Below are 26196 nucleotides of genomic sequence, written 5' to 3'. Positions count from 1 at the left end.
TTTCTGCTGCTTCATTATTACTGTATAGGAATGCAACAGATTTCGGTATATTGGTTTTTGTATCCTGCGATTTTACCGAATTCTTTTTCCAGTTCTAATAGTTTCTTGGTGGAGCCTTAAGTGTTTTCTTTATACAGTATCATGTCATCTGGAACTAGAGTTTTACTTCTTCCTTACCAATCAGGATGCCTTGTATTTCTTCATGTTGTCTAACTGCTGTGGCTAGGACTTCCAGTACTATGTTGAATGACAGTTGGGAGAGTGGACATTCTTGTCTTCTTCCTGACCTTAGGGGAGAAGCTCTCAGTTTTGACCACGGAGTATGATGTTAGCTGTGGGTTTTTCATATATGGCCTTTATTACGTGGAGATATGTTCCCTCTAGGCCTACTTTGCACAGGGTTATCACGAATGGATGTTGTACTTTGTCAAATGGTTTTTCTGCATCTATTGAAATGATCATATGGTTTTTATCCTTTCTCTTATTGATATGACATATTGATAAATTTGCGAACACTGAACCACCCTTTGCATTCCAGGAATAAATCCCACTTGATCGTGGTGTATGATTTTTCTTTTTTCTTTTTTTAGAGAGAGTGAGTACATGAGTGGGGGTGAGGTGTAGGGAGAGAGAGAGAAACTTAAGCAGGCTCCATGCCTAGCACAGAGCCTGACACAGGGCTCGATCATGCAACCCTGAGATCATGACCTAAGCCAAAATCAAGAGTTGCATGCTTAACAGACTGAGTCAGCCAGTTTCCCCTGATTTTCAAAAAATTTTTTAAAGTTTATTTGGAGGGGGAAAGAGAGAAAGAGAGAGAGAGAGAGAGAGAGAGAGCGAGAGCGCGCGCGCAGGGGATGGACAGAGAGGGAGAATCCCAAGCAGGCTCTGCACTGACAGCATGTAGCCCGATGCAGCATTTGAACTCACGAACCGTGAGATAATGACCTGAGTTGAGACTGAGTCGGATGCTTAACCAACTGAACCACCCAGGTGCCCCTGAATTTTTTTTAATGTTTATTTTTGAGAGATAGAGAGAGACAATATGTGAGTAGGGGAGGGGCGGGGGGGGGGGGGGGGGACAAAGGATCCAAAGCAGGCTCTGCACTGACAGCAGAGAGCCCAATTTAGGGCTCAATTCACTAGCCGTGAGATCATGACCTGAGCACTTAACCAACTGAGCCACCCATGTGCTCCCAATTTTTAAAAAAATATTGTTGGATTTGGTTTGCTAATAATATTTTGTTAGATTTTTGCATCTATATTCATGAGAGATATTGACCTGCAGTTCTCTCTCCTGTGGTGTCTTTACCTGATTTTGGTATCAGGGTGATACTGACCTCACAGAATGGATGTGAAAGTTTTCCTTTCTCTTGTATTTTTTTTGGAATAGTTTGAAGAAACAGGTACTAACTCTTTAAATGTTTGATAGAATCTGCCTGTGAAGCCGTCTGGTCCTGGACTTCTGTTTTGGGGTTTTTTGATTATTGATTCAACTTCATTGCTGGTAATCGGTCTGTTCAAATTTCATTTCTTCCTGCTTTAGTTTTGGTAGGTTATATGTTTCTAGGAATTTATCCATTCCTTCTAAGTTGTCCAATTTGTTGGCACATAGGTTTTCATTATATTCTGTTGTAATCGTTTGTATTTCTGCGATGTTGGGTGTTATTTCTCCTCTTTGGTTAATAATTTTATTTGGCATCTCTCTCTTTTTTTAATGAGTCTTGAATGAGGTTTACCAATTTTGTTCATCTTTTCAAAGAACCAGTTCCTGTTTTCACTGATCTGTTCTTTTTTTTTTTTTTTTTTTTTGGGACAGAGAGAGGCAGACCATGAACGGGGGAGGGGCAGAGAGAGAGGGAGACACAGAATCGGAAACAGGCTCCAGGCTCGGAGCCATCAGCCCAGAGCCCGACGCGGGGCTCGAACTCACGGACCGCGAGATCGTGACCTGGCTGAAGTCGGACGCTTAACCGACGGCGCCACCCAGGCGCCCCTTCACTGATCTGTTCTATGGGGTTTTTGTTTGTGTTTTTTTAGTTTCTATATCATTCTTTTCTTTTAAGATTTTATTTTTAAGTAATCCCTACACCCAGTGTGGGATTCGAACTCACAACGCCGAGATCAAGAGTCACATGCTCCACTGACTAAACCAGCTAGGCAACCCTGTATCACTGATTTCTGCTCTAATATTTATTTAACTTTATTTGTTATAATTAATTTCATTACGTTAAGTGTTCCCAGGATATCACAGGAGAAATCTACCTAATACGGGGGTCAAAGAACACTTTTCTGTAGAAGTGGTTTGGACCTGAGAGCCAGAGCAGGGGTGGACATTACCTACATACAGTACAGATGAGCTGTACTGTATGGGTGTGGGGCTGGAAGCAAATCCTAAATAAAGGGAGACAGCATGAGGGAAAGCTGTGGCATGAAAATGAGCTGTCTCATTTTTATATTATTTCACAATATCTAAAGAAAGTCTGAATTTCTATGTATAATTTATATAGCCTAAGGAGAGGTTTGAAACGCAAGATTCTTGGAAGTGCGGTGACTTGAAGGATCAGTTTTACTAGGGGTTTGACTTAAAAATTGGATCAATTTTTAAATCTGAGCCGATGTTCATATGGTGAATACACTAGGGTCTTAAGCAAGGATGACCGTTCAGAACTCTGCATGCGGGTTCTACGTTTGAGGAAGTCCTCCAATGCCACAGCATAGGCATGAAGTGGGCAGCGATGGAGAGTCCTGGTGGGAGAAAACCACTGGAGAGATCGCTAAGTGGGTTTAGGGAAAGGGCTACCTACACCTCTGTGGGGAAGCTACATGCAGATTAGACTTGCTCTGCACTTCTTATTAGCTAGCCCTCTGCTTCTTCCTAGAGCATCAGCTGGAACAATCACAAGACCAGGCAAAACGACCATTACCTAAAAAGAGTGAGGAGTACCACCTATGGGAGTAACATTAAATTTCATGGTTATTTAAAAGCTACGAAGTTTTTACTTATCTCGAGAGCAGAATTCTTACTTGTTGTTCTGGCTCCAGTCACAACCGAACACCGCAGCGGGGTGCTTGTATCTGTGCAACACTTTACCGTCAACCGTTCGGATAATACTGAAAGCAAGTGTGACATATTAATAGAAGAAAAAACACCCTAAATACGTTATTCACAAAAACAAAGCCAGAATCGTTTAATTCAAAAGGATAGAGACCTTGTCTGCAAAGCACAGGGAACATTTAAAAGCACTGTGTAATTACCAATTATACGTATGTTTACATCGGACACTATTAATTATGGCGATCCACTTAATTTGGAGGTGATAAATTTTGATTTAAAAACTATTAGTTGAGGAAACACCTAGTTTAATACATGTATTTGAAAACAAGGATCTGACATAAGCATTTCACTTTTAGCTTCAAAATTCAGCAGTTCAAAATCTGTATTTACTGCAACCCATTTATAATGCCGGCTGCATGTACTATTGCACCAAGCCTGAGACACAGAACTTAGAACGTTTTTCTGGCAAATTCTAATGCCAGAAAGAAGTTCTAACACCCAACTGTATCATTGCCAAAATACAATAGCTATTGATTCCATTAAAAAAAAAAAAAAAAAAAAAAAAAAAAGAAGCTGTGTATAAATTAACGTATTACAGGTTTTTCTAAGTCTCTAGAAAAAACCGTCTCAAACATCATTAGGCCAATGAAAACTTTTGGAACTACCTGGGAGTGGTGGTGATCTATGCTTACAAATGTTTAGTCACTGCCGGTGGTATTGATCAAATAAGCGGGGTCCTGACAGTGCATGGGAAAGCTAAATGTGTATCACCGAACCAAAAACCTCAGAGGCACATCTCTTGTATTTGGCTATTTATCGATTAGCAAATAGTTCTTTTCAGGGGGAAAAAGTCACTAATATTGTTATTTCTGAAACTTTTAACTTCCTGGTGAAAAGATCTTTGGTTTCCATAACAACTATCTTTTTCACTGAAAGTTAAAAATGAGGAAGAGAAAATTGGGCTGGGGATTGCAAAACCTAACAGGAGACAATGCTTACTCTATTCTCAACAGCCATGTGTGTCTACACCACCTGTCAAAGATGACAATGCTTATAGCTCCATGGTAGCATCATCTGCTAACAGACACTTGTTTAACTCAAAGGCAATTCTTCCCTTCCATACATTTCTTGGAAACCTACTTCTTCCTGGGACTTAACAGAATGAAGAAAGCACATACTCCTGAAACACAGGGTCAAAGATATTAGTCACCTAAAAAAAGGCATCTCCCACATGTATTACTTTATTCCTCCTTGCAAAGGCTTTTCATCCTTTTATAAATAACAGCATCTACAAAAGGTGAACAAGTTTCTAGAGCACTTGTATCTCTTGAGCCACTTGTAAAACTAGAACACCACTCCCTTCAAAATGTGGTGAGGATTATTTAGGCTCTTAGTGAGAAGTCCTTAAAGTTTCTTTGAGGCAATTCACAGTATTTTAGTTATATCTCAGGTGGTAGTTCCATTTAGAAAGGAATTATTGGTTTATGTGTTTTAAACATCACCGCACTCCTATTACTAATACAGTAAAGCAACACAGCATGTGCCTAGATGGGTTTACATATATTTAGGATAGTTGCTAGCGCTGTACAAACGGGATCTCACCGACTGTTTTAATGTATGCGCTAACACGATACAATTGGTATTATCAAATGTATCTTTTATAAACAGGATAACTTCATACACAGTACTTACCAGAAACCGTCACCACTGCAGGTGGCTATTCTTTTGGAATCTTTATGACTCCAGGCAACGCAGAATATTCCGTTTTTTCCATGCTTCAAAAAATGCAAAATACCTATCAATAAAAAATAATTCACCCCTTTTTTCTCATATTTATTTACTTCTTGTATTGCTTTTCTATTAGGAAGTTACTCTAGATGACGCTAACAGAGGCATTATTGTCAACAGCAGAAAGCTGGGTATATGCTTTTAAAATGAATAAAGCTATCACACTTAAGAAACAAAACCTCTGTCTTGACATATAAATTGAGTGGCTCTACTCATTTTTTGCAGACACTGGCACAGAGCCAGAATCTGCTTCCTCGGCCATCTGTAGAATGAAGCTCTGCTTAATGCCTTTCCCTGAAGTGCCACTCGACACGAAGACGGTTATCTGCTTCCTAACCCAGGGCTACAACTACAGTGTACGAAATACTGCAAGAAATTGTTATTAGTGACTGTTCTTCTAAATTTCGAAGTTTTATTTTTATAGAAACAAAGGAGAATGGATTTAAGGTTATTCCTGTAACAAATCACTCTATGTTGACCTGTTCCTCTACATTCTTGGACTGGGGAAGGGGAAGGGACAGAGTCATAGCTAGTATGATAAAGATTTTTAAAACCACAAGGAACATATTATTCATGGGAACATCATTCATCAACAGGGATATGGGTGAATAGAAGTTGCAATCAATCCATTTCCAACTTTTATTTAACTTTAAGTTCAATTGTGGCTGCTGCTAGGGAGAGACTAAAGTAACTTCTTACCCTGAGTTTTAAGACTCCTTTACTAAAATGGTCTCTAGTTGGCTCTTTTTTCCTCTTTGGGGGTTGAGGTAGGCAGCTGTGTAACGACAGGTACAAAAATGGAGGTGGTCTCTATACTCATGTAGTTGAAGGAGTGGAGGCCTTCCGTCAGCCTTGTTTGTCCCAAGGAAAGTGCACTTATGGCTTGAAGACTGTACCTAACTCGGTTAATTAAAGCTGGCATTGTCCCATATTTATCATCCTAGAGGGAGGCACTTTTTAGATCAGTCTCGACTATGCTACTGAATGCCGGGAGTCTTCCCGTATGGACATGAGAGACGGCCCCGATGCCAGGATGCAGGGCTGCTGGAGGCCGGACGGGCCGCGGTGGCACTGATGGACACATATTTGAGGTCACAGATGCCAAGATGCTATAAGAAGAGATCAACAGGACTGACACCTAAGGATAACATTTTTCAATTAAGGCCAAAAGTTTCTTTCTCGAGTTCTTCTTTTCTTTTTACATGACCACTAAGGGATAGGTAGTGTTCTTGGTGGGAGGGAAGAGGGCAGGTTGGGGGCACAGCTGAAAGGGAAGTATTGTTATGCAGAGAAAGGGAGGAATGTAACTACATGGTCCTTCCTCAAGGCTTCATCTTTGCTTACAGGCGGTGGGTAACATTTCCCTAATACGCTGCATTTGCCGCATTACTTTAGTGTCCCCTAGAACATCGAAGCTGTTTAACCCTTGTGGGAATATCAGATTTTGTACAAGTGGTTTGAAAGCCTGAAGCATAAACCATTTTCAAATAAATTATATATTCAATAAACTTCAATAGCAATCATTTGAAATGACTGAAATTTTGAAATGGTGAGAGATGCTGTTCCTATTTCCCTTGATTCATACCTAACACATTCTAACAAGATCATGTGGTTCCCAAATATCAGCGGTACTCTGTAGAATACGGGCTGGCAATTTAACTCCAGGCAGAAGTCAAGCATGACCTGAGACGCTGCAAGCAGGAAGAGGGGAGGTTTTCGTGCTTGCCGTGGAACAACAGAATTTGAGAAGCGGAAGGAAATCCAAGAAACCGTATAATCCAACTTCACCATCTCACAGGCGAAGAACCCAGTTCAAGACATTAAATGACTCTGCCGGTGTCAGAAGCTGGTTAGTAACAGAATTCAGGCCGTAATTTCGAACTTGTTCTGAGTTCGGTCTTTTGACAACCAATTGAGTATCTGCCTAGAAAATTCTGTGGAGGAGGATTCAGAATTCCTTTGAATCTCTAGGGGCGCCTGGTGGCTCAGTCAGTTGAGCGACCGACTTTGGCTGAGGTCGTGATCTCACGGTTTTCGAGTTCGAGTCCCGCGTCAGGCTCTGTGCCGACAGCTCAGAGGATGGAGCCTGCTTCTGACTCTGTGTCTCCCTGTCTCTCTGCCCCTCCCCCACTCATGCTCTGTCCCTCTCTCAGAAATAAACATAAAAAAAAAAAAAAGAATTCCTTTGAATCTCTAATGCAATTTTAGGAGAATTTTTATATCTTAGACCCATCTACATTTTTCAGAGTTCATTTCAACATGTGTATGTTCTCTTGGATTTTTTTCTAAGGGACAGAACATAATGTCACCTGGTGATTATTAAATTAAGAGAGAAAAGCATTTACAAAACATGAGGCAGTATAAGCCATCATACTACTCAGCTAGCAAAAAATAAACCTTACCTCATTAAATCGCTGTACCATTTTGCCCCTTTTCACATCCCAAATAAAAGCACCATTTCGGGACGTTGCACCAGCAATGCAGTTTAAGTCACCTTAGGAAACAATTGGTTAGACATGATACGAAATGTTTGACACATACGTATTTCTTTTCAAAAAGTAATTTTTGAAAAAGACTTGTACTTTGTATTAACAGTTCTTTTTAAATGTTTTATAATGGAAATTATGAAGTATATGCCACCAGAGAAGAGTATAATGAACGTAACCATCCCAGAGTTTCAACAATTACCAAACCACCATCAATCTTGTTTTGTCCATAGTCCCTCCTGGGTTGCATGGGAACAAATCTCTGACATTGTATCATTTCATCAGTAAATACCTCAGTATGGATGTCTAAGAGACTCTTTCGTTGACATGAACAAACTATCACAATCACAAATACAAAAACTATCGATAATTGCTCAATATTATCACATTTCCCGTCAGCGCTTACATTTATCTTTATCTTACACCTAGTTAATTTTGGGGGAGGGGTTAGGAAAGCATTTCTGTAGGGAGAATCATAGAAAAAATAAAAAAACATAAACTATGTTTTTAAGAAATAAAAAATCTGTGAAAATCAAACTGCTGCTAAGTTAGGAAATGGTCTAGGACTTAAGTATTTTTTGCAAGGCAGACAAAGAGAGACTTTGTCCATTAGAAGAAAGGAAGAGTTGCCATGTGCTACCTAGGAGTAAAACATGGGGTAAAAACATGGAGGAAATGATAAATTATTAGAAACCTGAAAAAATATGTAAGTCCTTACCATGTTTCTAGTATTTTCATTCTGCTCCCCCTGTGGGTTCTCAAATTACTGGGGAGAAGTTTCTACATGAATCTGCACTTTTTTTTCTTTTCCTGCGGTAGCTACTCTAAGATTATGGCAAGTTACGCAATCCTCTCTACTCTACTTCCTATCGACCTGCATTAGTCTTTTAAATTTTCTCCATACTTAACCAAAGTAGTGATTCATCGGTAATCACATTTCAAAATATCAAAGAAAAAAACCTTAAGAATTTCCATTTTCCAACATGTTTACTTTCCTGAGGCAAATTCTCAATGTAGAGTGAAATAATGCTTTTCAGTAAGATTAGGTTCTGGGTTACGATTTCAAACAATGGTTTTTACACCTAGAACTTCTAAGTAAGTTTTAGGGTTGAGACTTCTATAACATTCTGTAGGAGGAAGACTATCCAGCTACTAGCTGCCATGTGCTATGTCACTGCATCGGCTGGCCCAGTTCCTGCCTCCCTAGCCAGGGGCCCTGCTAAGCAGAAGCATATGGCACTAACCGAGAACACAGGCTTCAAAGTCAAACTGACAGCTGTTCACACCTTGATTCCACCACCACCCACTACGCACATAACCTTGGGTAAGTTACTCAACCTCGCTGACCTCGGACCCTCTTTAGTAAATGTTGGTCATCACAAAAGATAAAATTGAAATGCATGTGAATAAGGCAGCGGGTGAGAGACCTAGTTAGCTCTTTTAACTAGTGAAGTAACTTTTTGTTTTCAATTAGCCTTGTATGCACAATGGCACTAAGTATGTTCTTAAAAGAACAACTACTGTCATTAAGAGTTTGAAGTAAAACCGGCTTCTGGATCTTCTCCTGATTGTTAGAGATAAGGGCTAAATAAAACGGCAGTAGGTTCCTAGCCTTTTTTGTATCACAGACCTCTATGAAAAATCTGATTCCTAAGATAATCTTTGACAGACATTGGCACATACACACATATGCTAAAACTTTTATGCATAAAATCCAAGAGACTCCCAGAATCTCTGAAGATGTCTAAAACCCTTGATAGCCCATAAACTCAAGGCTAATCATCCCTGTGCATGAAAAGATAATCTCAAAAAAAGCTATATCCTGGTTATACGTGGATTTTAAATTCATATGTCACCGTTAGCACAAGTAAGGAAAACATCCTATATACTTTATGAAGTGAAAAATTCATTTAGGTGTGTAAAGTGATTTATTATAGGGCAATAATGTTTTGAAAAAAAATGTCAGAAGTTTCAAGGACATCTCTTCTCTCCTTTATGTACGGGAAGGTATAAAGATAGCATCTTTCTGAGATCAAAACAAAAGACCCTATTCTGGCAATAACAGTTCTTCAATATTACAAAGGTGAACTTTATATAGAATTATATAGTCACAATGGAACTGTGATGATTATACAATCATTCATATTTGCAAATAGCTGTATCAGGGAAAGATATGGATTATAATTTTTTATTTTTTTTTTTTACTTTCATGTGTTTGGCTCATATGAAAATTTTAAGGAAAACTTTTATCATATAAAATGTGTTGTACCTTTCAAGGCACAGCTATACAAATGCAACTAAAACCAGAAGGGTCAAGATGACCCTTACTGACTGTGGTTTTTGTAAATGATTATGTCACATAGAAGGGCTCCGAAATCAACGCACCTGCAGAGGAAGTCTATTCCAAAACCCCACAAAAACAGAACCAACATACATGCTAGAACTAATTTGCCTCTACAATCATCTGGAGCAAGATGGCATTGAGAGAAGAATATAACCCAAACGAAAACAGAAGTTAAGAAAGTCATTTAGCTGTGTTGTTTTTTTTTTCCATTTAATTGTATTCTCTATTTTAATGAGCTGAGTCTTACCTGGAGCCCACGAGAGGGAGTAAACAACGCCTTCGTTCCCCGGGGACGTGTGCACGGCTGTCAACGTGTTTATATCCCAGACTTTTATGGTGCCATCAAATGAAGCTGTCGCCAAAAGATTGGGGTCGTCGGGTTTGAATTTGCAGTCAAAGATTGTTTCCACATGCCCCTGAGAATGCAGCACAAAGAAGTCAGAACTACTGGGGACAATTCATGTGATTCATGAACAAATGACAATGTCTAATCAGGTGACACATGGACCACGGTTTCAAACATTCATGTTAAAATAGATAATATATACTAACATAGTAATACAAAATGAGAATCGCTGCTGTGGTTGAATGTTCTCTGTGCTGTTATTACTAGACTCTTTTATACAGATCTGGATTTTATTCAACCACAATACCTCAAAAATCAGCAACAAAATACAAAAAAATTCCCAAGTGTCATTTGTCAACTTCAATTCAAAAACACAAAACATGTCTTTTCTGATTATTATATTCCAGAAATTTATAAAGTGGGCGCCTGGGTGGCTCAGTCAGTTCAGTGTCTGACTTTAGCTCAGGTCATGAGCTCACAGTCATGAGTTCAAGTCCTGTATCGGGCTCTCTGCTGTCAACACAGAGACTGGAGACTGCTTCAGATCCTCTGTACCCCCTTTCTCTGTCCCTCCCCAGCTTGTGCGCTCTCTCTCTCTGTGTCTCAAAAAATAAATAAAAATACTAAAAGAAAAGAAATGTATAAAGTAATTAACTCTTAACAGTTACTGTGTCTTTCCGGTAGCATAATAAAAGACGAAGATAAAACTGAAACTATGGGCCCTTAAGTGCAACTACTCTTTTTTATACCATGACGTACGCCAAAAGAATGTCATGATTTGGGGAGAGTTGAAAAGTATCCAGCATGGCTTTGGTTTTTAATTAGTCTTGTTCCAAATTTCCTAACAACTTTATTCTTTAAAAATTGTAAGGGAAAAAAAAAATCACCGTCTCTTCAGACTGGCAGGCATTATCAAAATGAAAGGAGCCACTGCAATAACTTATAATCAAGGACTATTTGTTTTTTTTTTAGAACTATAAAACGTTTTCTAAATAAAACATTTTGAAATGAAGACACATACTCGATAGAAACTCTACTGAACTTCGATTGCATGACTACTCCTTTGCTAATAGAAGTTGTTACAAATTTAAATGTAGTTTTGTATTTTTCCCTCTTCCCTTTGATAAATTTTTTTTGTAAGCAAATGGTAATCTGAAGTAGGAGAAGAGTTCACCACACTGGGAAATAATTTACATGGAAAGAAAATTAAATAATCTAGAAAAAATCTACAAATGGAATATTTAAAAATAAGCTACACATCGTTACAACATTTTTTTTGGTTACCTTTCCATTTTTTTTTGAAGATGAAATTAAACATGTCCTAAAATGATACAGTATTAGTGATTCTTTCCCTCAATTTTTTTTTTTTTTTTTACCCAGGGCAATTATAGCTCTAGATCCATTTTCTAAGTTTTTCGGCATAAAAACAACCAACACTTAAAATTTTCTTAAGTATCTGGATCAGTCTAATGCAACATGATATACATTATTACATGCCTTCATTCAACTAAACTTAATAAAGTCTGGCTGTGTGGCAGGCACGATTTCACGTCATGGGGATAAAAAACCAGACAAAAACATGAGTCCACAGCGAGTCTGTATTCTATTTTACACGGGGGCTTCATGATCACAAGAACAGAAGTTCACAGAATCAACAGATTTATTGTACTGATTGAATAACAACAATAAATCTTAGGAGAACACTGAACTCAACCTTATTCATTTCACAGATATGAACAATAAAGCTTGGACTTGTCCTTCCTTCTAAAAGAATACCGGTTTCTTATTTTACTTCCAAAATACAGTACAGCAATGTAATTTCCCAATACTACATGAAGGAGCCACAGGGTGTACACAAAAATGGGAACACTACCAACCATGTGCAGTAATCATGATAAAACTAAATACTAAATACTAATGAAGTGTAATGTTTAAAATTTTAAGAAACGTAATAGTTTTCTTATCATCCTATATAAAATTCTAAATTGTTGCAGCCAACCAAGATAAGGTCCTAACATACAATCCTTTGCAAAAATAATTTTAACAATATTAATATGCAAGTAAAAGTAATTATCATATGCTACCACAAAATAAGTGTTGTTTATAAAGGAAGGAATGACTTACCAAGTCCCTAAGAAAATCCCACTTCTTGGCTCCTAGGTCATAAAGCCCAACCCCACCATCCAAGAAACAGCACACGACATGACCGGGAGGAAGAGAAAATGCTTGATTCTGTGTCAAAGTTGGGGGAGGAACTGCTTCACTCGTTGAGGACGTATAATGATTTTTCGTTGGAGACTGGGTTGAAACTAAAAAAGAAAAGAATAAACAAGTAAGTATTTATACCAGCAGCTTCCCATAGTTTATAAAGATGCCCCTTTGTTTCCTTTTATCCAGAATTTATATCAATAAACCGCTAGACGATAACCATATTTTCTGCCACAGGAGTAATTCAGCAGCACTGTCAAAAACCATACATACATCTATGTAGAGGTGGAGATGATTTTGCAAGGATATGTATAAACGTGCAGGTGGAGAAAAACGGATGAAAATTAGTGAGTGAGGAACCACAATATGTGGTAAATACTCGGTTTCATATCTCCCCGTAAATTAAAGCACAGCATGATTATTTTTTAATTAGAATCTTCTCTCAAAACGCTGACTAACGGCTTACTTCCCCTCTACAGACACAAACATGCATGAAAGTTTTTATTTCAAGGCTAATAACGCTCTTCCACTAATTTCCAATCCAATGAAAATAATTATTTTTGACGTTATTTATAATTCAAATTTAGCACCCAAATTAAGAATCACAACTGTCTGACGTACATTTACATCGCAATTTTTCTTTCTTCTTCCTTAGGTTTATTTTTACTGTTCATATATTTCCATTTCTCAACTTTCGATTATATTCTTTGTCTCATATTTTGTCTTCTTTCAAGAAGTTTTGCCTTAGAATGTGAATATTTTCTTGCAAACACAAATCAAAGTAATGATACTGCTGTAAATGATCAGACCAATCTATATTAGTTAAATAGTGGAATATAAATAAAAATATTTTCCAGTAAATTCTTTTTGATCCAAATAAAGCCTTCCTTACTACATTCAATTTGATAATATTCATTTCTCAGAATCTGAGAATTACAGGAAGCCCAAACTAGCATAAACCATGAGTAACAAAAAAGGCATTTGGTTCAACAAAATTCTGCTGACAGTTTGGTTAAAATTAGTATGTTCCATGGCTGGTTTTTCTAATATTTTAATTTGTTGACATTATGGGTGATTGTGACATTAAAAAAAATTGTTTTTAATGTTTATTTTTGAAGGAGAGAGAGACAGAGTGTGAGGGGGGTGGGCAGAGAGACAGGGAGACGCAGAATCTGAAGCAGGCTCCAGGCTCTGAGCAGTCAGCACAGGGTCGGATGCGGGGCTCGAACCCACAAAGCGCAAGATCATGACCTGAGCCGAAGTCGGATGCTCAAACGACTGAGCCACCCAGGTGCCCACTGTGACATCTTTTATGTACCTATGTATCTATAACTTATCTTTTTGAAGAATTTGGCGACTATGTCTATATTTGAAACTTTTCATTTTCAACTATTTTTTTTTTATTCCACATTTTGTTACATTAAAAAATTGAGGGGAGAGGAATGAGATAGATATCTAACAACGGGTAGCCTGAAGTGATCTACTAAAAAAATCACAAGATGGCTATGTGCTTCTTTTTATTTTTGGTATTATCTCTAATGGGCAGGGGAGAAACTGTAATAGTTCAGTCATCCCATGGTAGCAACTAAACACAAATAACTTCAACAAAAATACAGGATGCATGCATATGCTGGCCTCCAGCACAGGACTTGTCTGGCCCTGATGTTTCTGTCCCCTCCAGTTTCCAGGATCCAGGAGTGTTAGGCCTGCACAGCAAAGCTTAAATGTACGGAAAGCCTGGAAATGTATGAAAGCTCTGCCAACACAGAGACCTTCCCCTACTTGCATCACCCACTAAATTCGACACCAAATTTGCAACCAAAACCATAAGGCTTTGATTAGGTCTTGCTAATTTTTTACTGTATTCTAAAGAGGGACAGGAGTAAGGAGGCGTCAGGAGCTCTTGAATGCTCGATCCTTAAATTCCCTTCCCCATGTTCTTCTCCGATCCACACAAAAATGAAAGCACTACGAACCACATGGAGCAATCATGATGGACTTAACAGGAAGTCAATCTCTTTTTCCTCCCTTAATTTGAATTAAGAAAAATTCTAAACCTCCCCCACATGCCAGATGGTTTCCTTTAGAGCTTAAGTGTAGTTTATTATTTCTCTTCATTAAAAAAGCAACAAAAGATAATCGAGAAAAAAAGTAGACAAAAATAAATAATATCCTAAATAGCAGCTATGAGTCCAGTGACAACTGGTATTCACACATGTAACATATGTTCCAGAGCCTAGGTTTCAAGCATTTGGGTTCTTTCAACTTTCTTATAAACCCTACAGATTGTAAAAGAGCCGCAGTTAAGACATAAAATGTCCTAGTTCAGACCAATGTTATTTGGTCCCATTACTCGCGATATTTGCTATTTTCACAATGATCATTGTTTCATTTTCCCCGTGTAGATAATTTGAGATTATCTTAACATTCTCATTTATTAGCATTTTTTCCTCTTTTTAAATTCATTAGCATTTAAAAAATGCAACTTGGCTCTAAATATTTTCAACTTAGTAATATTAGATATTATGTGGCCTTAACGGGTCCTTTAGTACATACATTGTCAAAGGCTATTTTTAAAAATCTGCTTTTCAGGAGCATATAGTATTTGCTATGTTTATATATCATTATATCAGTCACTTCACTTGATAGCAACAAATCTGACATTTTAAAATAGTACATTTTGATGATATTTTTACTTACATTTTTTTCTTGGAGGAGAATTAAGTACATGTAAGCAGTGAAACCCTGTTTTCTTTAGTTTAAAATTATCTATAGGTGTTGCTCGTGAAACATTCCAAATACGCAAAACACCCACTTGAGAATCTAGTCGGATGAAGAAAACAGCATTGTATTAACGAATATTATTTGAAATATAAAATGCCCAGACATAAAAGAAATAACAAAAACCTCAACTTGTAGATTCTTAGCACCACTTATCAACATTCTTCAAACAATATTGCACAATAACACAGAGAAACGGATGAAATAGTATTCATCCTTTACATTTTTGGCTCGTTTTGCTTTCACTTTTCTGTTCCAAATCCTCTCCTAGGGTGAAAGACTGCCTACCTTGGCAGTATCCCCTACAAAGGTTATCATCAGAGTCTGATCACAAAAAAGGCAGCCCACTGCCCCACTTGCTTCAGGAAAGCCATCTACAGAAACTGTCCGCCGCTAACACTAAGTAATATTTTGTCTTCTCAAATGCTGGTAAAATGCTCCCTCGCCCACTTGTCAGCAAACAAGGACTACCTAAGGACCAATTAGAAAGCTCCCTCCCTTCCAAAAAATCCCACCTGCTATATATAAGCTCCTTTGGAAAATATTCTGGCAGTGCCTCACACGATAATGAAAGCTACCATATGACTCGCCAGCTGCACTCCCACACACACGCCCAACAGAACGATAAACACGTCCACACAAAAATCTGTATGCAAACGTTCATCACAGCATTATTTACGATAGCAAAAAAAAAAAAAAGTGGAAAGAAGGTAAATGTCTGTCAACTGGTACATGGCTAAACCAAGTGTGGCGTGGCCACACAATGGAGTAGTATCCTTGCACAAAAAGGAATGAAGTACAGACACGCACCGCAACATGGATGAACCTTGAAAACTTTACGGTTAAGTCAAAGAAGCCAGACACATGCACTGAACCATTCCAGTTCTCGGAAATGTCTGGAGTGGGTAAATCCACAGAGAGAGAGAGCAATTTAGCAGCTGACATGCACTCCTGTGTGCACCTGGGGCTGCGGACAGCGGCTGACGGAGAGTGCCTGCTAATGGTTACAGAGTCTACCGGGGCAACGACAAAATGTTGCGGCAGGAGGTGGTGGCAACGGATGTACAACTTTGCGCCTACAGAAGTCGCTGAAGTCTACACTTCAAAATGCTGTTTTATTGTATGTGAATTTTAACTCCGTAATAATGAAAGCATACTGAAAATGTTCAGGTCTATCATCAATTATATCCTAGGAAGTGAAAGGCCATTTCGATATTTAAGTAAGACTCCATGCACTTCCATGTGTGACCTAAGTGCTTAAGGATGTCAAGAATTTCTTTAAGACGGTGGGCAGCATGCAAACTCTCTTATCCCACATGAAGCAAATGTGGGAGGTAGTCACACAGTAGCTCACTCAGCCTTTCAGAGACTTCTCTCTTGGACCCTAAGTAAACAACAGAAGTAGTTATTTAATCCTTAATTACCATTTTGAATGCCCTCATATTCCCTTCCCATCACTTCTTAGCTTTACTAATTCTCTCACAATTAGGCAACCACGAAGGGGCTTCTGTTCTAGCCATGGTAATAAATTCCACTTTCATTTCCAACCTACGTTGAAATTGCCTTGGTCGGGGCGCCTGGGTGGCTCGGTCGGTTAAGCGTCCGACTTCGGCTCAGGTCATGATCTCACGGTCTGTGAGTTCGAGCCCCGCGTCGGGCTCTGTGCTGACAGCTCAGAGCCTGGAGCCTGTTTCAGATTCTGTGTCTCCCTCTCTCTCTGCCCCTCCCCTGTTCATGCTCTGTCTCTCTCTGTCTCAAAAATAAATAAACGTTAAAATTTAAAAAAAAAAAAAAAAAAAGAAAATGCCTTGGTCTCTCTCGGTACCCGTGGCCCCTGACGACCAAAATCATCGGTGAGGAAACAAGCTCCCAGCCAGGTCAACCGTTTTTCTAGTCAGTACTTTTCCTGTCATCCTTCCATGCCTGAAACTGTATTGTCTGTGTCTTCTGTATGCACGTGAACACAAAAACATGAGCTCACGTGTGTGTACATGTGTGCTCATACAGACTATATTCCAGTTTATTACCAAAAACCTGGAAAACTGGGCCTTAATTTCATTTTTATCATTATGTTAATGACACACAATATAAAGGAAAGTAAACTAGGCATTTATTATAATAAATGATAATAAAGGAAAGTAAACTAGGCATTTACTATAATAAATAATACTGGGATATTAGTTCATTTTACACAAAATTAACCAATAAAAGGGTATCATTTCCCTGACTCCATTAAAGAATAAACATATATTTAAAACTCTGGGGACCAGGGTAAACTTACCTCCAGTGACAAACATCCCGGGAGCACTGGGAACCCAGGCTAAGCACTGGACAGAAGCCGCTGCACTGGGAAAATTAAATGTTGTGATGCAATAAAGGGATTCCGAATCTAGTAGGCGAATTCCAAAGTGCAAATTAGCCACAAGGAGATAATCGGTAGACAGCGGGTCCCATTCCAGGGCTGTCACTGGATCTTCTTCATCTGTCCCTTCAAGAGAGTCAGGTCTCAGAACATGTTTCTGACTTTTACTACCTATTAAAATATAAAGAAGAAAGATTTTAAACACAAGGCTCAAAAGAAAATTATTGAGGCGCGCCTGGGTGGCTAAGGCAGTTAAGCGTCCGACTTCAGCTCAGGTCGTGATCTCGCGGTCCGTAGGTTCGAGCCCTGCGTCAGGCTCTGTGCTGACAGCTCAGAGCCCAGAGCCTGCTTCGGCTTCTCTGTGTCCCTCTCTCTGCCCCTCCCTGGCGCGTGCGTGCTCTCTTTCTCCCTCAAAAATAAATAAAAACATTAAAAAAGAAAAGAAAATCAGTAACTGCGATCGTATTAATTTTCTCTCTGCATAGTGCTGAAGTCTGGCATCTGTGTGCAGAAGTCACCATGGACACTTGAGCGCAGGAGGACGTGGAAGCCTCAGCTGCAATCCCTAGAGCCCAAGCTTCTGTTTGTTCCCAAAACACCAAAGGAAAAAGACGCAGATAAAGAATACCAATGCTCTTGTCATCAACTACAGTTTGCACTGAGTTACAACAGTGTAGAGGCGGGGAGGTGCTTACCAAGAGGAGCACCTGTAGTGATTAAAAGCACAGACTTGGTAGTGGACTGCCTGGGTGCAAAGCCTGGTTCCACCACGGACAAGCTGCGTTCTCGGACAGGACACCGAGTCTCTGTGTGCTCGGGTTCCTCATTTGTATGATGGAGAACAGAACAATACTTAGCTTGCAGAGTTTTGTTAAAGATTAAGGGAGTTAGCTGCTTAAAGGGCTAAGAACGGGAGGGCCTCTTAGAAGCATCATATCGGTATTTACTGTCCCTCCTCGTGCATCAGAGCATCTGTCGTAACCATAACTCACTCCCGACATCAGGTACAAATAAGGCAGCCAGAAAAACAGGGACATAAAACATGTGGAACTGAATGAAGCAAAGCATGATCAAACAATCCTCTTGTGCCTTCCCAACTGAGATACAACTGGCAATAGGGAAAAACATGCTTCTGCTGATACACCACACAGGGCTCCAATTAGCCGGCCTCGGTTCCCAGAAGAACGGCAGTGAAACAACAGAATTCAGAGGCCATGATGTTAACACAAAGAACCCACTCCTCCTGAGTATTATAAACCCTGCAAAGCGTGTTTACTAAACCATAACCCACTGACAGACACCAGAGCCCTTTCTGTAATCTCATCATTACACATTGTTTTTCAACGTACCAGATTATAAAAGCAGAAAAAATAAATTTCCTTGGATATATCTGTAAAGGGAACTGAACACCTTACAGTTTCTGGCCTGGGAGTAAATTTGTCAGAATATACTGCTCTTCATAATGCTCATCTTACAAGGGCAGAATTTTATTTAGAATTTTTACACATAAAATCATAGAAGGCACATGTGATGTTTCATCAAAACTTATCAAATTTTTGCAATCATCATCAAGAAAAGTTTGGTTCTTCTTGCCCCAAATAAGCACCTTGCTAAAGTGCTATTTGATATAACAAACAGTAATGAATATTAAAATAGCTATTCACTGTAAGCCAGAGAGAGGAAGAAAAATTGATTCACCTAAGTTGTCCTAGTTATTTCTTAAGTAATTTTTAGGTATTTGCATATGCCAGCTAATATCAATGGCTTATTAAAAATATTCCAGCATGCAAAGCAAAAAAAAAAAAAGTAAATGCTAAATATTGAAATTGGGTTGCTTCAAAGCCCCATACAGTCAATATGATTATGAGTTATAGCCATTGTTTCCTGTTCTGTCTAGTACCGACATTTTTATTATTAAAAAATAGAAAGCTAAATCTGTAAAATTTTACAGCCAGGCATTAGAACAAGAGCTGATAATACTTTCATTATTTTATATGTATTTATGTTACTATTATTTATGTTCCATTTTATTATACAAATATCAGACAACTTGTGTTGTTAGATGAGGACAGGAGTGTATGACAAGACTCAGTAAGAAGATGAGGTTGACAATTTCTGTATGAAAAACAAAAACTGGGGCAAAGGAAAACTAGGGTTGAAAAATAAAATAATGAGGATAATGTATAATACACATATCTGTTCAAATTTTCATTTTGAGACCAGCAGCCCAAGCAAAGTGGAAAGAAATCAAGAAAGGTTACATAACTCAGGGTCCATAGGACAAAAATAAAACAAAAAGACAAAAAAAAAAATGTGCTCAGGAGAAGCACAACTTTTCCCAGAAATGAGACCAGCAATACATGTCTCCTGTGTGTTTTCAAAAAGGGAACACAGCATTACATAGGGACAATGTCATCAACGTTCCTAAAATAAAACCATGCAAATTTGATTAATGCACATCCTTGGAATAATACCAAAGTCAATTCAATGAAAACATTCCTATTATGAGGTTAAAAAAAAATTCCAATGACCTGGCTTTGTCCAAAACTATTTAAAATAGCTAAAGCAGTTTTCTAATGTTTTTGGCCCTAGATTCCTCTGCTCATATGTGGATCTGTACATGATCCAATACATTATTAAACAGAATAAAGTGGTGCTTTTCAGACTGAAAGGGAGAAGGCGCAAGAGAGAGATAAAGACAGGAAAGCAGAAAGCCTGAGGTCTTAGCCTCCTGTAAGAACCGGGGAGGACATTAATTTCATCTTGTTGCACAGACATAGAACCACCTGTTGTGCCAATAAGTCATTAAGAAAGGGACCCCTCCTTAGGAAAGGACAATACCAGTATGAATACCAACAGCCTCAAAGCTTCAAACTCACAGTGCAGAATGTAGTATTAGAACAAAAAGTAGTATGTCCTTCACAACCATTAGCTCATATATGTGCAAGAGGAAAATACACAGCAGGATTATACCTTTTCTGATGTTGTGTACATATTCATTGCTATACATCCTATGGAATAAATGAGGTCAAGTCTGTTCGGGGTGGTTACCCATACAGGGAATTGTGTTCCTCCTAAAAGATGTTGAAGTCCCAACCTCCAAGAATCTGTGAATGTGATTTTACTTGGAAATGGGGTATTTGCAGATGATAAATTAAAATGAGGCCATTAGGGCAAACAATAATCCAACATGACTGTGTCCTTATAAAAAAGAGAAATTTGGACACAGAGACCTGCATGCACACAGGGAGAACACCATGTGAACAGCGATGTTATGTTGTCACAAGCTAAGGAACCAGAAACTAAGAGACAGGCTAGAACAAAAAGCTTTCCCTGGTGCCTTCAGGGGGCCTAACACCTTCATTTTGTGTCTCTGGTCTCTAGAATTAAGTCACAATAAATGTGTTGTTCTAAGCCATCCCGTGTGTGGAACTTGGTTAGGGCAGCCCTTGCAAGTCAACACATGGGTGGACCCAGAAAAATCATTTGATGACACGGGTAAAATGCACAAATTACTTTGATAACTTGAAGATGAGTTATGGGAAAATCTGGGCCCTTCTAGAAGTGACATGGGTTGGACTGCTGAAATATTATACATCCTAGCCTGACTGAAATCCACAAAAGGGAAATAAGGGAAAGGAAGTCTTTATCAACATCCCTATCCTTTCTATGCCAGAATGAGCATACAACATCTCAGTGTTTTAGGTCTTAGATACATAATACAATGTTTCAATGTCTTAGGAGTTAAAACCTCCAAAAATGCCTACTAGCAACAACAGACTAGTAACAATAATAAAGCAAGAAAAGAAAGCCACGGTCATGGAAAAAGGAGATGGCCACAATGACAAATTATAAAACATGAATAATATCTAGAATGAAATTTGGACCAAAGTAAGCACACCCTCCTCAGTATCCTCTTTAGAGCTCAAAAAGATTCTCAAAAAGAAAGTATAACAATCCAGGGTGCTTGGGTGGCTCAGTCGGTTAAGCTTTTGACTTCAGCTCAGGTCATGATCTCACAGCTCGTGGGTTCAAGCCCCGCATCAAGCTCTGTGCTGACAGCTCAGAACCTGGAGCCTGCTTCGGATTTTGTGTCTTCCTCCCTCTCTGCCTCTCCCCTGCTCGTGGTGTGTCTCCCTCCCTCTCTCTCTCTCTCTCTCTCTCTCAAAAATAAACACTTAAAAAAAATTTTTAAGTGAATATCAGATCCTGTTTGAAATATATTTGAGATAAGATGACCCCAATATACCAATGTTTAATGTAACATTTTTTAACTTTAGAAAGATTGTTCCTTTAAGAAATATTTATTTGAATTTTCATGATTTCTTTGGTTCAATTTCAATTTTTTTCTTCCATTAATTTCAGGTAAGTTGAATGTAATCTGTTTTGTGAAAGTAGCGATCCTAACCCTAAAAAGCGCTTTTACCCATCTATCTAATGAATCAGGAGTCACATTTATTTTTTTATAAATTTTTTTTTTTTTCAACATTTTTTATTTTTATTTTTGGGACAGAGAGAGACAGAGCATGAACGGGGGAGGGGCAGAGAGAGAGGGAGACACAGAATCGGAAACAGGCTCCAGGCTCCGAGCCATCGGCCCAGAGCCTGACGCGGGGCTTGAACTCACGGACCGCGAGATCGTGACCTGGCTGAAGTCGGACGCTTAACCGACTGCGCCACCCAGGCGCCCCCAGGAGTCACATTTATTAACAGAGGTACCAGATGGCTAAAAGGATGTTTCTCAAATGGTAGCCATCCTTATTTGAGTGGAGAGCTATTTAGGCAATTTTTAAAATTTTTCATTGCACAACTTCTCATTGTTTAAATTAAAAAAATAAACATAATTACTCAGACCCTTTCATTGAGCCAGATTGGTTAACTAGTGGGGGGCTCCACAGAGTTATTATTCCTTTTTATCTCAGGTTCAAAGTCTTTGCTAAGGGGTTGCAGCATCACAATGGTATTGTACAAGCAGGTAGGAAAGTATTTTTGAGTTGTATTAGTAAGTCATCATATATTTCTTTTTTTTTAATTTTTTTATTTTTTAAAACTTTTTTTTTTTTAATTTATTTTGAGAGAGAGCAGAGGAGGGGCAGAGAGAGAGGGAGTGAGAACCCAAGCAGGCTCCACCCTGTCAGTGCAGAGCCTGATGCGGGGCTTGAACTCACAGACCATGAGATCATGACCTTAGCTGAAACCAGGAGTCAGACACCCAATCAACTGAGCCACCCAGGCGCCCCAAGTCATCACATAGTTCTTCTGTGTGTCCTTATTCATTCAGGCCACTTTCTAGGTAAATGTGCAAAAATGAACAACAGACTTAGAACAATAAAATTATGGGGCAAGTGACAAGATTTAGGCTAATGCCAAGTCCAAACTGCACAGAGGAGTTATATCTATTACAACAACACTTCATGGTGCTGGATTATATTTGCACAACTATTATTTTACAATTAAAATATTGTTGACTTTCGCTGTATGTCGTGGAGAAAAGAAATTGTAAGTTAAGAAAAATAAACTTCAAGAGATCTTGACTAATTAAATTCTTACCTGGTTGAAAAATTGATAGACTTCCATCAATATGACCAAATACAACTTTCCCCCTTTTTTGGCTATGCCATCTGAATATACAGATATCAGACAAGAAGCTGTGAGCTTCCCTGTGAACAGTCACCCCACTCTCTGGTCCTGAGATGGTCCAAATGAACAGCGGGCCTCTGTGGGAAACAAATGCCACTGTATCACCTGCATTCCAGCACCAGCTAAGAGAGGCAGGCACCCCTAGAATAAACAAAATATAGACACGTAATAGACACATGTGGAGGAAGACCAGACCATGAAATACTATTTACGTTGTACACTGCTGAAACAACTTAAAATATAACAATAGTCTTGTTATTAAAATAATGTTACCTTCTAAGTTGGGAATTGGACTTATAAAGTAACCCCAAAGACTACAGGCCACCTGTGTAGGGTGCTTCCAAAATGGAAAAATACCTAGTTAGGGTTAAAACTACTAATATGATAATACGCTTCATATATTCAGGCATTTATAGAGTTTTTTTTTTCTTTCAGAAACTATGTAATCAAGCATTAAATTCCTATTGAGTTTTCGTATAGAAGACTTGCTATAGGCATTCTAGGTATAAACGTATGGGATACGATTCCTGCTTTACAGGACCTTAAACACAGATAAAAATATAAAGTCCTGGGAAGATAAGGATCCATTGTATGAAAAGTTGAATGCTGCTGTAAGAGTTTAAAAACAATAAAATTAATGCTATAGGACTGCCTGGGTGGCTCAATGAGTTGAGCGTCCAACTCCTCATTTTAGCTCAGGTCATGATCACAGGATCATGGGACTGAGCCCTGCATGGGGCTCCATGCTGAACATGGAGCTTACTTAAGATTCTCACACTCTCTCCCTCTGTCCCTCTCCCATGCTTGCGCTCTCTCTCTCTCTAAAATAAAAAACAAATAAATAAAATTTAAAATTAATGCCACAGTCTATGTTTTATGAGGGCTTAGATTCACATCTTAGCACTGCTTCAGATGAACTAAACAAATAACTACCTCTTCAACCTCTGCCTTCTCATCTACAAAATGGATATAAGTAAAAACAGCTGAACACCCATTCCACATGCATGTTAAGAAAGGATATATAATAATGTATGTAAAAGTCCCTTTTAAACTATAAAAGACATACTAAAGTTAATTGTATTCTCTTCACCATTACAGTGATCAAATAAATCATATATAAAGTGTTATGGTAAATTTCTAACTCAAGACAGAAATTATAAACGTGCCAACACAGATACTTTAAGCAACTGTGTCAGAATCAGCAAAGTGAATATGCGTATCAGATCATTTGGAATTAGGGCCCAGGAATCTATCTGTAACAAGGTTCTCCAAATGATTTTGATGTGTAGAAAGGTGTGTAAACCACTGGGCTACTGTCCTGAAAAGAAACTGGATCTGAATTATACCTTGAGAGACAGCAGCAGAGTTTAATATGTGGGATGAGTGGTATTTCCGAGGAAAAGGAAATGGTATGAACAAAGACACAGTCGGAAGCTGTTCATGGACAGTAAACTCAGTTTGTGTCACAGTCCTTACCACCCCGCGGGCAGCAACTGGACGCCTAATGCCTGCCTTGGGGCCTGCCATCAAATGGGAACTCCATAAATGTTTATAGAAGAAATGAAAGAGCACATGAACAAGGCCAATAAAAAGCTGATGTGGTTTAGCACCCATTAACAGAAGGAGAACTTCCCAGTAAGGAGTAAGAGAATGGGTCAAACCACCACAGCATATGTGGACAAAGCCAGAAAGCTGGGTCTCTGAATTGGGTTTCGGGAAATGCGGCGAGGAAGAGAAGGGACCAGAAACAGTGTCACACAGTTAAGACGGAAAACACTTCTGTAGTGGCTTAGCATGTGTAAGCACTTCGAAGAGCTCTACAGAATATCAACTCATTTAATTCTCTCCCAAATACTCTGAGATGGGCAGGCAGTACTATTATCCACTGTTAACGTGTTTTGGGTTGTTTTTTTTTTCCTGGATGGATATTACCAAGTATGATTTTTTCCAAGTTGATGATAATTTTAACATTTTACATTTAAACAAACTAATACTTGTTTCCCTTTAAGTGTATTTTTTGATTATTGTGGAATACAGAATGATGAAATGAAAATACAGAGGCAACATCAAGTTCAACTGCTGTATGTGCAAGTTCTAATAGAATTTTTTTTTAAGTTGATTTAATGGAAACTTCTACTTTGCGTAAGCTGAATTCTGAAAAGAAGAAACAGAGTCTAATGCATTTCAAAGTGAAATATTTACAATGAGAATGACCAAAAATATTCATAATATTTTTTTGTAAATAAATCACAAACTTCCAACCTTCAAATTAAGAAGATATCTAGAAATAGCAAGAGGAATTTATTGTTAAGGCTCTGAAAATTTTCAAAAGAAGGAAAATGTGTAAGGAAAGGAAAAATATGTAGAAGTGATCAAAACTCTTCCCACGACCATTTAACAACTGTACAATGTTAATGAAAAAGTCTTATTTAATTGTATGCTCACTGGCAAAAGAAGCCTGGTGCACACAGTAATGAATACAAAACTCTCCCATCGTGAATGGAGGTGATGCATATGGTGTTTCATGACAAATCGGCAGATAAACTAGGTGATAATACATCAACTCATATGTACCTGTGCATAACATTTAGAAATGTTATCATGCAGGTATCGCCTGGTATAGATTTTGTGCGACAACCTCAGAAGAACAATGACATCGTATAGCATTTTAGGAGTATTTATTGTGTTATTTAAAATTAATCTCATCTAAAGCTGAATTTAAAGTATTGAGAAAACGCACTACTGATCAATATAAACAATACTGGAAAAAACCGTAGGAGGTATGATGGGGAGACAAACAGGTATGAACAGGTATAACCAGAAAAATATAAAAAAACTTATTTGGAGGCTATCAATCGCTGTTTATACATCACAAAGCCTGTACCAAAAGTATTTTGGTTTTTCCTCATTGATGTATTGAAAACCTTCTGGTAAACTGTTACAATAATGGAAGCTCACTGAAGAGCTGACTTAAAAAAAAAACACAAAAAAAAACTGCTCAGAGATTGGAGCAAAGTACACACTATCTAGTACCGAAGCTCAAGTGAAAATAATAAGCAGGTTATGTGAACTTGGGAATGAGATTTGCATTTTTCTAGTTGAAAAATTAACCCTGTTTGGCAAATATTTTCTTAAGATGAAAGTTATATAACAAAACTCGTTTATTTTACTGGTATTTATTTT

The 26196-nt window shown here is 38.4% G+C and overlaps 1 protein-coding gene across 10 annotated transcripts in view; it reads right to left on the bottom strand.

The window, feature by feature from the left end:
- WDR17 (WD repeat domain 17) overlaps positions 1–26196 on the bottom strand; it is a 108376-nt gene that overhangs the window by 33749 nt on the left and 48431 nt on the right. For 9 of the 10 annotated variants that reach the window (XM_058719914.1, XM_058719912.1, XM_058719906.1 and 6 more), the window contains 8 exons: positions 22924–23154; positions 17293–17544; positions 14931–15053; positions 12147–12331; positions 9924–10092; positions 7249–7340; positions 4751–4833; positions 3028–3114 (listed from right to left, as the gene is read on the bottom strand). In XM_058719914.1, the coding sequence (XP_058575897.1) occupies positions 3028–3114; positions 4751–4833; positions 7249–7340; positions 9924–10092; positions 12147–12331; positions 14931–15053; positions 17293–17544; positions 22924–23154 (1222 nt within the window). The remainder of the gene's footprint in view (positions 1–3027; positions 3115–4750; positions 4834–7248; positions 7341–9923; positions 10093–12146; positions 12332–14930; positions 15054–17292; positions 17545–22923; positions 23155–26196) is intronic. The other variant, XM_058719911.1, reaches the window with a different exon arrangement.

This window comes from Neofelis nebulosa, chromosome 3, assembly GCF_028018385.1.
Source record: "Neofelis nebulosa isolate mNeoNeb1 chromosome 3, mNeoNeb1.pri, whole genome shotgun sequence".
Taxonomy (NCBI): domain Eukaryota; kingdom Metazoa; phylum Chordata; class Mammalia; order Carnivora; family Felidae; genus Neofelis; species Neofelis nebulosa.
Note: the sequence above shows the minus strand (reverse complement) of the source record. Positions and strands in the feature narration are given on the sequence as shown.